Source organism: Kryptolebias marmoratus, linkage group LG3, assembly GCF_001649575.2.
Source record: "Kryptolebias marmoratus isolate JLee-2015 linkage group LG3, ASM164957v2, whole genome shotgun sequence".
NCBI lineage: Eukaryota > Metazoa > Chordata > Actinopteri > Cyprinodontiformes > Rivulidae > Kryptolebias > Kryptolebias marmoratus.
Window position 1 is genome coordinate 4960058 of NC_051432.1, and position 15601 is coordinate 4975658.

Genomic DNA, 15601 nt, shown 5'->3' on the forward strand with positions numbered 1-15601 from the left:
GTCAAGGTTTTCCACAGCAAACTCATCACATCATGTCTGTATAGTATTTACTTTGTGCTCTGGGTCTCAGTCATGTTGGAACAGAAAATGGCCGTCCTCAAAGTGCTGCCATAAGGTTGAAACCATAACATTGTTCAAAATGTTTTGGTATGTTAAAGCATTGATGCCATCCATCTTTGGATATAATGGGCCAAAAAGCTCAAACTTGACTAAAACACCTGAATTCAATAAACAGGTGTGGACATACACTTTTGATCACATAGTGTTCAAATCTTCAACATTTAGTGTTATTTAAGCATTTACAATACAGTTTTGTATTGCATAATCATTACAGAAGAATTATGAAATTTCCTCCAGAAATGCCCCAAGGCAGGCAAAGCTCCAGCTAGCTTCTGCTGCTATTTGTTCTAAAAAAAAAGATAGAATTCAACGTAAATAATCATGTAACACAAAAATGATGGTGGTTTAACGGTCTGTGTAATAGTATTTGCATGAATTGCTAGGAAACTTTGGAGATTGAAGTTGTTTAAAGACAGCAGCCATCCTCTTTGGTCTTGGTTACGTTCGGACTAGCTACGAGCTAATCATTCTGATCAGAATTAAAATCATTTCTCCAAACTAAGGCTGTTCAAAGTGCCATCTACAACAGGTAACTATTCATAACTTTCACACAGAACAGCACTTCAAAATGGTCAAAATACCCCTTCAAATTTTAGCTTACTATTCCAACTGTGTTTATCATTGCTCTCAACTTTTTGATTTTATTATGAAATCAATAATGGCACAAAATGATGATTCAAATAGAATAAAATATCAGCCAAATGCTAACACTGACAACAGTGAGTTTGATGTAAATATGAGGGCATCTACTGTTTGCTCACAGTGTCTTCCTGTTCAATATTCTGTTAAACATTATTGTTTTTGTTGTGCTCAGATCAAATTTGATCTTTGGCTAAAATGCACCATCAAAAGTATTCAATGAAAAGTTATATTTGAAACTAATTTAGAAAGTTTCAGAATTAAATCAGTTTTATCAGTGACTATTTTACCTGTAGTAATACAGTATCAGTGCTAAATAAGGTCAACAAGGGATTACTCAAAACACCTGAATATAAAATCAAGCTGAATCTGACAAGAACATTCAGACTAATGTTAGCTAAATATAAACAATAAAATGTTTCCTCAAAACAACATTTTGCATTGGTTGTGTTTAGAAAATCAACCTCAAAAATTGTTATATAAACAAAATCCACATTAAAATATGTTATAACACTCACATTATTTTTTTAGCTTCATTTAATCAGTAAAAAAATCCCAAACATGGTAGTTCACATGTTTGAAACAGGACTATACATGCTTCAGACAACTTTTCTTCTCTTCCATGGAGCTGCATTTTTTTCCCCTGCTGGTTGGCAGAAAAGAGAAACACATTTGGCCTTTGAACAACTAAAGACACTTAAAAATAATCCGTAAATGGATTTGACTGCTGTTACTGCCCTTATGTAGCAATCTTCTTCTGCGAAAGGACATTTTGTACAGGCAGGTTAGAAAAATACCTCCATGACAGAACAGATTTAAGTCCTGTTTCTGTGAGATTCTGTTAAAGGAGGTTTACAGGAAAGGACAGCTGGACTCGCTCAGAGGTTCCTTAACTCTTGGTCACATGTCTGTCAGACTCTCTCTCAGCTTCAGGTGCGGTGAACAACTCTGTCGATGCTCTCCTGAATGTCAGCCATCTTCTTCAGCACCTGGTTCACCTTGGCTTCATCAAACTCCAGACACACAAACTCAGAGTCCTGAGACAGACAGAAGAAGAAAAACACTTAATTACATCAAATATTCCTAATGCCTTTTCAGTGCTGTGGGACATCAGTTTCTCAGCTCTGATAGCAGAAAAGAAGTGATGTCTTATGGATGGTCCTCCAAATACCAGCTCACAGTGTAACACTACACACACACACACACACACACACACACACACACACACACCCACACACACATGAAGAGTCAAGTCACTGATGCTGCGATGGTGAGTAGTCGTCTTTTAGTGAACTAGAAAGAGCTGAGCTGTTTCTAGAGTTAACAAACTCTACAGTTGATTTTCAAGCCTTTTTTATATCAACATACAGACCTTCCATGTAAAAGCATGTGTGGTAATTACTTAACAGTCATTGCCTAAACACAGAAAAATTACCGGTCTGACAACAATTTCACCAGCTCTTCCTTAAGATTTGCATGTGTGTTTGTAGAAAACTGAAACAAGCCCTAATGTTAATTCATTATCAACATGTTAGGTCCAAATCATTGACTCTATATTTGTATTTGAGTTAATTTATATCTGTATTAAAAGAAGATAAATAAGGGTTTTGTTTTGATGCCCACTGACCATTAAGCTGGTTTGAAATCTGCTCTCACTGAGGTAGCAGAGAGGCGTTCTTTTCCAAACACATTTTATACTTGAAACCCCACTGCTGATCTCCAGGAAGCCACGCCTCTCCGCAGCACGCCGACAGGAACACAGCGGCCGCATGATGTGGAAATCAGTTTTATGTGACAATCACAGAGACGGAAGTTTTTCAGATGATGGAGGAGGAGAACAACATTTTATTCCAGGACGGCAGCAGTCATTTTGCCGACCGTCGAGTCCCACCAACCCTTCAGCAGCAGCCACACAGCATGTTGGCCTCAGCACAGGGGAGATCAGTGGTCCCACTGTGAATATTGGACCCCAGAAGCTAATGTTAGCTCCCAGCAGCTAATACTCCCAGAGTGACTGCGGACACACTGAGCAGCTCGCAGAACTGCCTGGCAGCATTAACCACCCCCCTTTACACTTCTGACCAATCACACAATAGCTGACGCAAACCCCCAGGAGAAAAATGTTCTGCCCAGACCTTGTGTTGAGAACAAGGAGAACAAAATGACATCAATTTGGTCTCATAAGTGTGTCAGAGAGAGCAGATTCCTTCACTTCTCGCAGAGTATAAATCCAGTTTTACAAGGAGGAAATAAAACTTCTGTATTTTCTTTATAAGAATAAATATAAAGCTGACTGTTCACGCTTTTATTTCCTCTGGTTAAGACTATTGTAATAGTCTTTTTACTTGTTTAAACAAGTCGCCCTCAGCTCGTCTTCAGTCTGTGCAGAATGCTGCAGCGAGGCTCTTATCTAAGACCAACAGAAGAGCACACATAACTCCTTTTCTTGTCTCTTTACACCAGCTCCCTGTGCACTTGAGGAGTAAATTTTAAAATTTTGGTTTTAACCTATAGGGCAGAGGTCCCCAACCTCCGGGCTGTGGACCGGTACCGGTTTGTGGGTCATTTGGTACAGGGTCACAGAGAAAGAATAATTAACTTGCAGTATTTTCGTTTTTTTATTTTCGGAGTCTGAACGACATTTATTTTGAAAAACTGACCTGATTCTCTCCACTACATCCGTCTATGACTCACTCTTGATGCGTGTCAAAATGCTTATCTAGGTCACATGATGCGTTACCGCTAAAACCAAACCAACAAGCAGCAAAATCAGGAAAAAACAAACGTCTGGAAGCCCTAGATGGGACCGTCTCTGTACTGAGAAACAGGCACAGGGCTCCCACTGATTCAGCGTTATGGTGAGTTGTATTCTTCGTGCACTTTATATTTGTGGTGCATCTTATTTTAAAGGGCATGTTTCAACACAGAGGACATCAGGGGGAGGAGAGGCTCTTATTCATGTTGATAACACAATACCAGGACGCAACTAACAAAGCTGCGAGTACATGTTGGATTTACGTTTATTATGTTTTAAAAAATATCCCCGTTTTTATGGTTGGGGATCGCTGCTATAGGACACTTAATGGCCAGGCCCCCAAATACATAGTGGACCTTTTGGAGCCTCTGTCTTCTTCCAGGAGTCTGAGGTCTTCTAGTCAAATGCTGTTGGTGATCCCTCAAACCTGTTTCAAAACTTGTGGAGACCGAGCTTTTCTGGCGGTGGCTCTGAGGCTTTGGAACACTCTCCCACTGTCCCTACTCTGCACAGATGCCACAGACTCTTTTAAGAAACATCTTAAGACATTTTTATTCAGACAGGCTTTTACCTAATTTGTTTGCTGCTTATAATTACTTTTTTCTCTGTGAAGCACTTCGTGATGTTTGTTTCTGTGAAAGTGGCTATAGAAATAAAATTGACTTACTTACTTACTAAAAGGAATTTTCTGTCACTACAGGATTAATGCTACAATAAAATCAAATCCAATCCCAATTTTAATCTATGTGCAACAAAACAGCATATTAATTATGATTAAGATACAAAAAAAAACAGAGTACACATTGTGCAACACAGAAGTTGTAGTATCTCAATTTAAAATAATTAAATTTTCTCTCAAAGATAAAAATTGTCAAGCAGAAAATCCAACAAACTCCTGTATTTCAACCCGTAACACAACTTCAACTTTATAGGTCAAAATAATCCGTATTATCTTAATATTTTTTCTTCGTTATTAGAGCCTCCATGTGCTTCACAATAATATTAAATTAGAAGCCAGTTAAGATGTTTGCATGCCTCAGTATCCAAAACCAGAGAATCAACAGTCCTAGCTTGGTTAGCTTGTTATGAAGCACCACTTCCACTGGTCTTTTCCAATCATTTCAGTCTTGTTAGGAGTGATTCTTTGACCCCACCTTTAAACTAATACACTGGATTTTATTTGCAAATTAAAGCCTCCCTGTTAGTAGAGGAGGCTTATCCTGAGTGATACCTTCTAAGAGTGGCCATGAGACAGCTTTCAGCTTGATTGAAAAAATAAATTGAGCCTTCTCATGGGACTGAAGCTTATTAAAAGCAACCAGTAATCTGGTCACATCCAGAACCAGGACTTCAGGCAGAACAAAATCTGTTCTCAAATCCTGCTCATGCTGGTCCGGTCTGCAGTGTTTACTAGAATCTGGACTGTATAAAGCTACACAGCTTGTTAGCTCATTAATGTTCCTCATGTTTCAGCTGACATGTTCCACTGCATCACTGATCTGACGGACGACAAGTGGATGGATTAACAAGTGCATCACAAAGGGCTTCAAGTTTCTTGTTAATATTTAACTTCTGTGGTTTAACTTGTCCCCTTATTCAGTGTTTTTGTTGACTTTTCATTTTACAGACAGAAGCTCTGATGCATTTTACTCAGTGATACATTTACATACTGCAGTAATAAGGAAACAGCTGAAAAACCATTCATTTTTTTCTGAAAACCGAGAAATATACTTTTTTTTAACAACTACCACCTAATATGAAACCAGGGGTGGAAAGTAATGAATTATATTTACTCACATTACTTTGATCAAATAGTATTATTGTGTATTTGAACATTTTAAAAGTAATAAAAAACACTGTTGAGTATGTTTTGCTTTAAGTATTATATTTTGTTTCAATTGAAATCACATCTGTTACTGAGTTAAAGAAAGTAAAAAAAAACAACAAAAAATACCATCAAAAACAAAAAAACAAATTGAAATCATAAGGAAAAAAACTTAACATTTATTATGAGTGAGTTCTTGCTCCTCCAAACAGGAGGACTACAGTAAGTTCTGTCACCTGCAGGAAATACACTGATAAATATCACATAAAAACTTGTGTAAAAAACCTGAGCTCTTTCTTTAACAGAAGTATGACATATTCATACCTTCCACTGGTATTAAAGCTATATTTATATTGTCTTGTGTTTCTGTGAACAAGAACTGCATAACTGTAGCCACAAGAATGAACTGTGATGAAAATATATAAAAAACAAAAAAGGCAATTTAAAAGTTTAACCAACTGGTTTGTAGGATTATTGAACATATTTTGAGAACTGTTGGATGGTGTGCACTGAAATGACTAATTTTATTACATAAATGTCTTAAATGTTACATGTGAACATGTTTTATTTTGTTATTACACTTTAATTTGTAAAGCATATTATTTAAATTAAGACAGTTTGAGATTATTAGTCCCTCTGGTCCTCTGGTGTCTACTTTTACTTGAGTAAATTATTTTAGTACTCTTTCCACTTCTGTATGAAACATAATGTCCCCTCTTTTTAACACACCAGCTTTGTGTTACAATGTCACTGGTCGAAATTCAATTAACACACCAAATCAGTATGATTTTAAATAAAGAATACCTTGTGATTCTTACATTTACAACAAGGAAGTCATTTAGGTTGTGTTGTTGTGAAATAATAATAATAATTCCCAGACCTCCTGTCAAAGCTGTAAAGCAATGGGGTTTTTTTTTAAACTCACTCTGACTGAGCCTCAATAAAAGTTTATATTATTGGGACCAATATGTAGAGCTGAGAGATTATTCAAAATAATATTTCAAATGTAGTTTTGGTTTAACAAAATTAGATGGACATGATCAACGAGTGCCTTTTCAGTATAAAGAAAAGCAGGTTGGTAAAACCTTCTGATTTAATTTTTAACTTTTTATCACTTTAATTTTCTATCTTGCTCTGAATGCAAACCCCAGCTTTTTAGCCAAATTTGAGATTAAAATTACCTGCACTGTTTCAGTTTTCTTCCCCAATTTCTCACATCTGCAAGTATTTGCTTCATGTTAGGAAATCCCACAGCATCAAGACCAACACTACGCTCTTCTATGTCCTTTAGTAGTCACAGACTCGCTTCAGGGCCTCCAGCCTGTAGGTTTTCTGTCACTGTCAGCCCCAGGATAAACAGACGTTTCAATTACTGTCAGTGATGATGAACAGCTGCTAATTAAAAAAGGCACACTCGACCAAAATAGGACAGGAGGACTGCAACAAGTAGTCTCCATATTAATGACACTGAAGTTGTGATTTACAGTACATAATGTTATGATACATTGCAGAGATGCAATGCAAATAGAAATTCAACACATTGAAAAAGGAGGTTTTTAGTATGAAACAAGTAAACAGTTAAATTTATGAAGATGATAACAAATAGCAGCGTGATGAGCATCTGAAAGATGACACACCTCCTCTCCCCACCTTAAAGTTATTTTAAAAAGACTAATAACTGTGGCACATAACACTGTTCAGGGAAACCAGTAAAACTGGAAATAAGAAAGACATTATTGTTTGCCTAATGTATGTTTACAATTTCTATGAAACTTATTTCTCAGTAAAAAAAAAAAAAAAAAAAAGACTGACTAATATTTTTGCCTTGGCTTTTTGTGTTATGCTGCTATGTTCAGTTTTATTGTTGGCTTTAACTAGACTTGGATTAACATCTTCTGGTTTACTACTTGCGCCATTGCAAACGTACATACCGGTAATTGTGAAGAATTACTAATTAAATTGAAACAGTTATCTTGTATTAAGATCCTACAACATATCTATTACTGAGAGGATCACTTGCACACATGGTCTGACATCACCTATAAAGACTTGTTAAGGTGCAAAGTTTTAACATGCTTCAGCCATGAAAATACAGCTTTAAAACATCAGTATCTGGATGGTTATTGTCAGTAATCAGTTCTGTTCTGTAAACAGACATGACAGTACATCAGATAAGAGCTTTATGACAGTGATCAGATGTTTTTACTGCCAGAAACAGCAGAACATTCTTCCTCAAAATAATGTATTTCAGACTCACATTTTCATGCAAAGAAACTACAGAAAAGCAGGTATATCAGTACATCCACAGTAGTAAGACCTGATGTGTTATTCATCATGAAGATTAAAGCCAGAGCACTACGCCAACAAAGGCTAATAAACATACATAATCACATGTTCTCAACTCCATGTCTCTGCATGGTCCTGACAGCAAATAGCAAACTAATAGCACAAAAAATTTTCAGGAAAAGTGTGTTGGTTTGTTAGTTTTCCTTCAACATAATGAACAATTGTTCAACATCTAACAAGGTTGAGTCAGGTCTTCTAGGCGGTTTCTTCTTTGTTGAAAATGTTTTGTCTTTTATCCAAAATACTTCTTTAGTCCGAGGAACTGCAAGCAAACTCAGCCTTATAAGCAGCACCTTCGCATAGTGAATCAACCAGTTGATTGACTCTCATCACCCTCTGGAGCTCAAGTTAGGAGTCATCAGGACTCTAACGCAGAGCAGACAGCATCCCCACTAACTGAGGAGCTAGGGAGATGGAGAAATCCCACACAAGACAGGCCCTGGAGCAATGTGCATATCCTAATTAGGCCTTCCTGAAAGCAAATAAACCCAAACAGGACTCCAGCCAGCGACCGGGTGAAAAGGAGGACCCCAAACCCAGACCCAGACCAGCGGTCACTCTATATGTTACAGGCGTTTCAGAAAAACTAAGACATTTTCAAAACATGACGTCCCAGTGGCTTTCAAACCCCAAAATACACCAAGGCAAAGACCGTTTCATCCCAAAGATCTGGTCCCCTGGTACAAACAGAGTAATATTGTGTATGCTGTTAAGTGCCAGGAGGACTGTGAACAGCTATAAATTGGGGAAACAAAACAGACCAAAAAACACTGGCCCACAGGATGGCCCAGCATAGAAGAGCAACATCATCAGGCAGGACTCTGCAGTTTACTCCCATCTGCAGGCCAGCGGTCACTCTTTCAGAGATGAAGATGTGCACATCCTTGACAGAGAGGAACTTTGGTTCAAGAGAGGAGTAAAGGAAGCCATCTTTGTGAAGAGAACCCATCCATCATTAAACAGGGGCAGAGGCCTCCGTGTCCAACTGTCCCCCTCCTACAATGCTGTTACTGCGAGTGTCGTTCAGCCCTCTGTGAATAGTAAGCGGCCATCAGGGACCTAACAATCAGTGGTTGGGCTGATAGTCCCCCTTTTGCATGTGAACAACTAGTTTTGGGTGTCACAGCAAACTGGTTCATTTACTACGTGAATGTGCTGCTTTAAAAACTGAGTTTGCTTGCAACTCCTCAGACTGGAGAAGACTTTTGGATAAAAGATGAAGCGTTTCAACAAAGAAGAACCCATCCAGAGGACTTGACTCAACCTTGTTAGAGTTTTCTGTCTTAATTATTAAGCATGCATCAGGACACATATTTAGACAATTTCTTGTTATGATGGACTGTTTAGGTGTAGAGCTTTTAGCCAAAGGCTCAGTGCTTCTCCATCCCTCAGCTGATGTGAATTGAATGGGACTCCACAGCAGTGACAGCATCAGGTCAAAATGTTTAAAACACTACAAACTTACAAAGTTTTTTCTCTCTTAATACTGCATCTTTTCACTGAACATAATATACTACTCATGGGTCACATTTTGAGAATCATGTTTTGACTGTGTGTTTGATCAATTATGAGTGATAAAGGTAGCAGCTCCATAGAAAATAATGCATCATCTTAGGGTTTCACAAACTGAATAATGTGGAAGCCTCAGGGGCTTTGTGAAGACTATGTTTTGCTTCTACTCTCATTTTGTGATGATGCAAAATTGGATTAAGGATAAAGACCAAAAAAATGCAACTCTCACCTGTCCAGCTCTACCAAGTTCCAGCTCCATGAGGGCGACTGGGCTGCTGTGATCTGTGTTCCCACGGCTGTCAGCCGCCTGGAGGTCCACCCTCCAGGAGAGGCCCCTGAGGGCAGGCTCCCAGCGGCTCTGAGCCAACAAGCTGTCCCTCACTCGGACTCGCTGGCTCTTCCAGAAGCGGGAGAGGGCGGCAGCCTGCTCGGCGCTCACCCCGCTGCCACCGTGCTTTTTGGTCTGAGCTGTGAGGAAGGCCTCCAGCTGGCCATGGTCCATGTCTGCTGTGGCCATGGACTGGGAGACAAAGGAGAAGAGCAAGAGGAGAAGGATCAAAGCTTTCTAATGTTCTAATAATTGACTAAATATTTTACAAATGTGAGCAATTAGTCTTTGTGTCTGATCTTGTGTTTGGAAACTGACATAGTAGGCAAGTGCAGTTTATTATCTACATAAACTAGAGTATATGTAAATCAGCCACCATGTCTCTGCAAGGACAAATTAATAAAGCTTACTATACAGTAAGCTAAAATTTACAGCATATTAGAAAGAATAATAAAGTGTATTTGACGGCAAGTTAAATGTTGTTAATTCAACATCTAACACTGTTGATTGGTGCCACAGCTCCTGGGAAAAATGCTGTTAGGATGTCATGTTCTGTGGATATTTACAGACCTGTTTCAGCTTTAGCCAGAGGGAGGTGTTAGAAAGACGAGATGGTAAATGGTCCACATTTATATAGCATCTTTTTAATCTTACCCAGGTCCTGCAAAGTGCTTTACAAGCTTTTTATTTTCCAAATGAGCGGTTCTCCTTTCACTTCAAGCTCAGGTCCTCTACCAGAGGCCTGGGAGCTTGATGGTTCTACGCAGAATCTTAGCTGTTCTTAGGACTGCGCTCCTTTGGACAGAGATCGCTGAGGTTGGTCCTGGGATCTGTTGGAGCCACTCACACCGAGTGCTCTGATGACCACTGGTACCACTGAGGCCTTAACTCTTCACAATATGCTGGTGTTGATTCTCTCTCATCCAACACATGGTAAATCCAAAAAAAGGTTAAAAAAAACAACAACTGGACTTCTATTCTGTAGCTGAAGACATTACGCTTCTCATCAAAGGAGCTTTCTCAATTCGAAAAAGCTCCTCGGATGAGAAGCAAAATGTCTTCAACTACAGAATAGAAGTCCCGTTGTTTTTGTTTTCAACCATTTTTTGGATTAACTCTTCACAACTTCTCTATTTCCTCTTTCATCCCTTGGTGTTTCTTAAGCTTTTCGTGCTCCTTCTTCCTGATGTTACAGTCACTTGGGACTGCTACATCTGTCACCACTGCTTTCTTTTGTATCTTATCAATCACCACAATGTCCAGTTGGTTAGCCATCACCTGTTTGTCAGTCTGGATCTGGAAGTCCCACAGTATCTTAGCCCTGCCAATCTCCACAACCTTAGGTGGAGTCTCCCACTTTGACTGTGGGACTTCCAGTCCATACTCGGTACAGATGTTCCTGTACACTATTCCAGCCACTTGGTTATGGTGTTCCATGTAGACTTTGCCTGCCTACATCTTAAATCCTGCTATTATGTGCTGGACTGTCTTAGGGGCATCTTTACACAGCCTGTATCTTGGGTCCTGTTTGATATGATAGACCCTGGCCTCTAATGCTCTTGTGCTACCATGATTAGTGCCTCTATGCTGTCCTTCATTCCAGCCCTCTAGCCACTGGTAAAATCTGTTGATATCAACCTCAATCTGCCAGTGGTACACGCCATGAGGAGCTTAACACTGGGTCTGAAGTTGTTTCTGTGTCAAAGTGGATGTTGGGTACTGAAGTTTCCATAATTCCCAGGCCCTTCGTATATAGGCTTACTTGTATAAGGGGCACTCCAACAGTGTTCTCTGTCCTCATCCATCCATGTCATGTTCCAGTAGCTCTATTATCATATCTATCTATCTATCTATCTATCTATCTGCTCATACAATCTTATAAATTGGAATAGTTCATTGAGCTCCTCAGTGCTTTTTTAGTGCTGCCCCCTGCTGACAACAAACCAGATGATGAGAAAATAAGTGACTAAGTAAATAATAGTGTTAACATTTTTGAGAGTCTGTTTGGGTTTTCTTGAACCTATCTCAGCTTAAATTCGATCAAAAGCGGAATGTGTTCCGATTTAAGTAAACAATGACACTTATTAAAAAAAATCCCTTTAAGCACTGACACTTCCGTTTAGTGTGACCCTAGAATAATTGTAAAATAATATATTATTACACCTTCAATAAACATGTTTTTGGCTCTCCAGAGAGTATTAATGACGGCATTTTTGATGTGTTTGCTGTTGCTGTAAGTAAGCTAACTTCCATGATTTTACCTTTATCAGCCCTTTCATTTTATCGTGCAAAGCCTTGAACTCCTCCTGCGACACTTCCGGGTACAGCTCATTTTTCAGCAGCTCTTCTGTAATTTCCCTGTTGTTATAATAAACCATTTGCGCTATTCCGTTTAACAGACCGCTCAAGGATTTTGTCGCGTCCACGTCCGCCATGTTTCCGTGTGGCCAGTCACATGAGGCAGGTGGACTATGTCACGTGAACCTTGGCGCAGCATGGCATTGTGGGAGTTGAAGTCCAACGTCAGTTTCCTCTCCAACCAGTTATTGCTCTAGGAAGGTGGTTCACCGAAAACATTCAGGTTTCCAGACATTAAACTACAGCAGTACAATCTGTGCAAGATGTAATTTAACCACTGAATCAGGTGTGTTGCAGCAAGAAAAGTAAAACATGCAGGATAGTGGCCCTCGAGGATAGGGTTGCCAACTCCAACAAAATAAATAAGGGACAACTCATGGCAGGACTGGCTGACCCCATTACCTTCACCCCTATCAGTGATGATTCACCCCTCTCTGCCCCTCTGCTTTTCTTGCTCTGAAATTAGCCTGAATTTTAACTGGACGCATGTTTTTTTAATGATAAAAATATGCATAGAAAGTTAATCATCATTTTATTTTGAGTGCAAATAGAATTACCAGAGTAACATCTTTTATAAAAGAATTTATCCTTCTTAAACATTCTTCTGTTCTGCTTAGCTTAAAACAGTAATAAATAACAGAAAAGAATAAGAACATTATAGCTTACATTAAAACAGTATGAAATAACAAAAAAAAAGAACAATTCTATAGTAATACATTTAGTACAAACAAAGTTTATAGGGAATTTGTAAACAAACACATTGTGCCTCAAAAGCCATCACTTTCTACTTGTACTAAAAAAAGAACTTGTAAACTAAAAACTGCAATGAAACATCATGTGGAATCAACCTATTTCTTACATATGTATTTCTGTTGCGCTAATGCAGCAGTAAGGAGTGTTTTGTTTTTCAGTGCCAAAGCGTAAAACTCTGAGCAAGACATTTCATAATTTAGACTGACAATGAACTCACCTTCTAATTAGTTCAAAAGAACATTTGTTTCGCACATCAGTCCACTTATTTTTCATTAGAGAGAAAATGCTTTCTACAAATCCAGTGGAAGATGGGATGCTGAGGACAAAGAATACAACAGCCTGGATGTTGGGGAGGTCAGCTGCCTGAAGAACTTGCATCCACCTCTCTGCTGTTCCCTTGGACTCCCACCTTTCCTTCTCCTGAGGTTCTGTGATGAGGCGCTCTATTAGGATGTGTGCAGTCACACATTCCTCATAAAGCTGATCCATAGACATGCTTAACTTGCCAAAAGGAGTTAAAAGTTTTATGATCTGAGTTCACTAGAGGCACATATGTCATGTACAGTGATGAATAAATGGGAAAAACCTTTTATTTTTTAGAATTTTGCATCATATCCTAACTACCTTTTAAAAATTACTTTAATGCATCTATATATAAACTGTTTATTTTTTTAAGGATGTGTATAAGTTTGCATATGTTTGTATACTGTAAAGTAAGTTTGATTATGTATTTATTTGTATATATCATTTGTATCTATTTGTATTTAACTATCATTAATAAAGCATTGCTTATCTGCCAACCAGGTGAAGCCTTTCAGTGATCTTCTCCATGTTATCAAAGGATATTTTCCCAGGGGCTGCAGGTGAAAGAGCCAGTTTTCCTCTGAGAAGTCATACCACTTCTGGAACACTTCCACAATCTCTGCTTCTTATTCAACTCCATCAGCATCTTCTGTTAACCTCAGCAATGCTTTCAGGCGGCTTGAACATTCCTCTCCAATGCTGATGAGATAGGATTCAGTGGGACCCAGTTCTGCAGCAGGTGGGTGATTGCAGGGTTGAGTGACAGCCATCTTGTCACCACATGGCGGAGAATTTCATGAAATTCAACGTCACAGAATTCGCAGGACTCTTTCAGGGATTCTCTCCTTTTCACAGAAGTGGAAAAGAAACTGTATATCTTGAGGACAATGTTTTCCACATCCACTGAGAGCTTGTGCAGGACTTTTTTCATGGCGTTGTGGACAATATGTGCATGGCAGTTGCCACGAAGGATCTCACTGTTGGCATCTTTCAATTTTGGGAAAACCGAATTGTAGATGCCATAATTGACATTTGTGTTGTCAGCACTGAAAGCAGAAACATGATTTAGGGATAGACCTGTGTTTTCAAGAGAGCTTCATCTAACTTTGACTATCCCCTCTGCAGATTCATCTGGATTTTCAACAAAATCTATTACCTTGCTGGCAACCCCATTCTCAGCTCAATACGGGATGCGTACTTTTGTTTCTAAACAAGTGATGATTCCGTTTTTCACGGGATGGTTGGCAACCCTACTCGAGGACCAGGATTGCCCACCCCTGCTCTGGAATGTCTATAAAAAAAAGGAAAAATAACATGACCTTTGTACCACCAGCCCTCAAAGAATTTTTAGAGACCTAAAAGTTTAGTATTGATTTCTCACGTTAAAGCGATTTTGGCTTCTATCTCTATATGCTGTGCATGTTTCTCTGAGATAGGTAAAGTTTAATTCATTATTCGTTGTGATGCTATAACAATAAAACTTTAGATTGCAAACAGACTCTATATGTGTTTTTGTTTTTACCTCCACCAAGGAGGTTATGTTTTCGGTAGCGTCATTCTGTCTGTGTACAAGATTACTAAGAGTTATGAATGGATTTTTATGAAATTTTCATGAAAAGTCAAACATTGTACAATGAGCAAGTGACTAAACTTTGGTGGTGATCTGGTCAAAGTTGAAGGAATGAAGAGCAGAAACCAGACGTCACACCAGAGTCCAAGCGGTACGGTGTCTCTGTAATGACACAGCCACATCCCAAATCAATGAGGTGTACTCGAGGGCCATCAGAGGATGTTTGGATGAGAATATTCTCAGATTTCAGATCTCTGTGAAAAACCCCTGCAGAGTGCATTTTAATAGCTGCCTCCACCAGCTGCTTCATGAGGTTCTGAAACACAGATGAACTGAGTGATAACAAAGGCTCTGAGAGAACAAGCTTAAATTTATAATTTCATTTGTCACAGGCTCAAAATAAATAAAGTTATGTTTCTATATTTACAAGTGGAATCAGAGATCTTTGTTCATTATTGAAGTTTCCTTTCAGGGTTTCTATCAGTAACACTGTTAATTAAAATCATCAACAAAAGTCCTGAACTTAATTAGCAGAACTCAAGATAAAACTGGTTGTTCTGAGTTCATCAAAGATCAACTCAGCAAAGTTAAAGACATAAAATCACAGCAAGAAAACAAAATGAATGAAATAAAAGCAGCAAGTTGAGTTTAAGTGAGATTTTAAAGGACTTTTCAGACAGTTTGTGGATCTCCCATCAGGAAGTGTGACTTCTCTCAAACACAGGTCCAACAAACAGAGATCCACCACAAACTAAAAAGAAGACTTTTTAAACTTGAGTTGGAACATTGTGAGTTATTAAATTCCAATGTTTTCAACTAAATAATTTCCTAATTTCCTTTGAAGCCTTTAAACAATGAGAGTTTTAAACAGAGTTGTTCTGAACTCACTCCTCCAGTTTCTGTATCTTGGCCATGTCCTCCATCAGTGGTCCACTGTTGGACAGAAAGTCCAGCAGGTCCACGTAGGGAAAAGGTCTCTCCATGACCATCAGAACCTCCTGGTCCAGTCTGCACCAGTCCAGGAGAGAACTGACTGCAGACTGGCCTGCTACCTTCATCATTAGGAGAGCCTCCAGAGCAGGGGTGGGCAAT

The 15601-nt window shown here is 38.9% G+C and overlaps 1 protein-coding gene across 1 annotated transcript; it reads right to left on the reverse strand.

Annotated features, from left to right (window-relative positions):
• Positions 1 to 260: 260 nt before the first annotated feature.
• On the reverse strand, positions 261 to 11994 carry commd1 (copper metabolism (Murr1) domain containing 1). The gene is made up of 3 exons (XM_017434975.3): positions 11787 to 11994; positions 9427 to 9717; positions 261 to 1796 (listed from the first exon to the last, which is right to left on the reverse strand). Exons 1-3 carry the CDS (start codon positions 11958 to 11960, stop codon positions 1689 to 1691), a joined length of 573 nt encoding a protein of 190 aa, XP_017290464.1. The 5' UTR covers positions 11961 to 11994; the 3' UTR covers positions 261 to 1688.
• Between the last annotated feature and the right edge of the window lie 3607 nt (positions 11995 to 15601).

Coding starts and splice junctions, on each gene's coding strand:
- commd1 (XM_017434975.3), bottom strand. CDS start 11,960: ATGGCGGACGTGGACGCGACAAAATCCTTGAGCGGTCTGTTAAACGGA. Junction 9,718..11,786: donor AAATGAAAGGGCTGATAAAG/GTAAAATCATGG, acceptor TTTGTCTCCCAG/TCCATGGCCACAGCAGACAT. Junction 1,797..9,426: donor AACTTGGTAGAGCTGGACAG/GTGAGAGTTGCA, acceptor TGTCTGTCTCAG/GACTCTGAGTTTGTGTGTCT.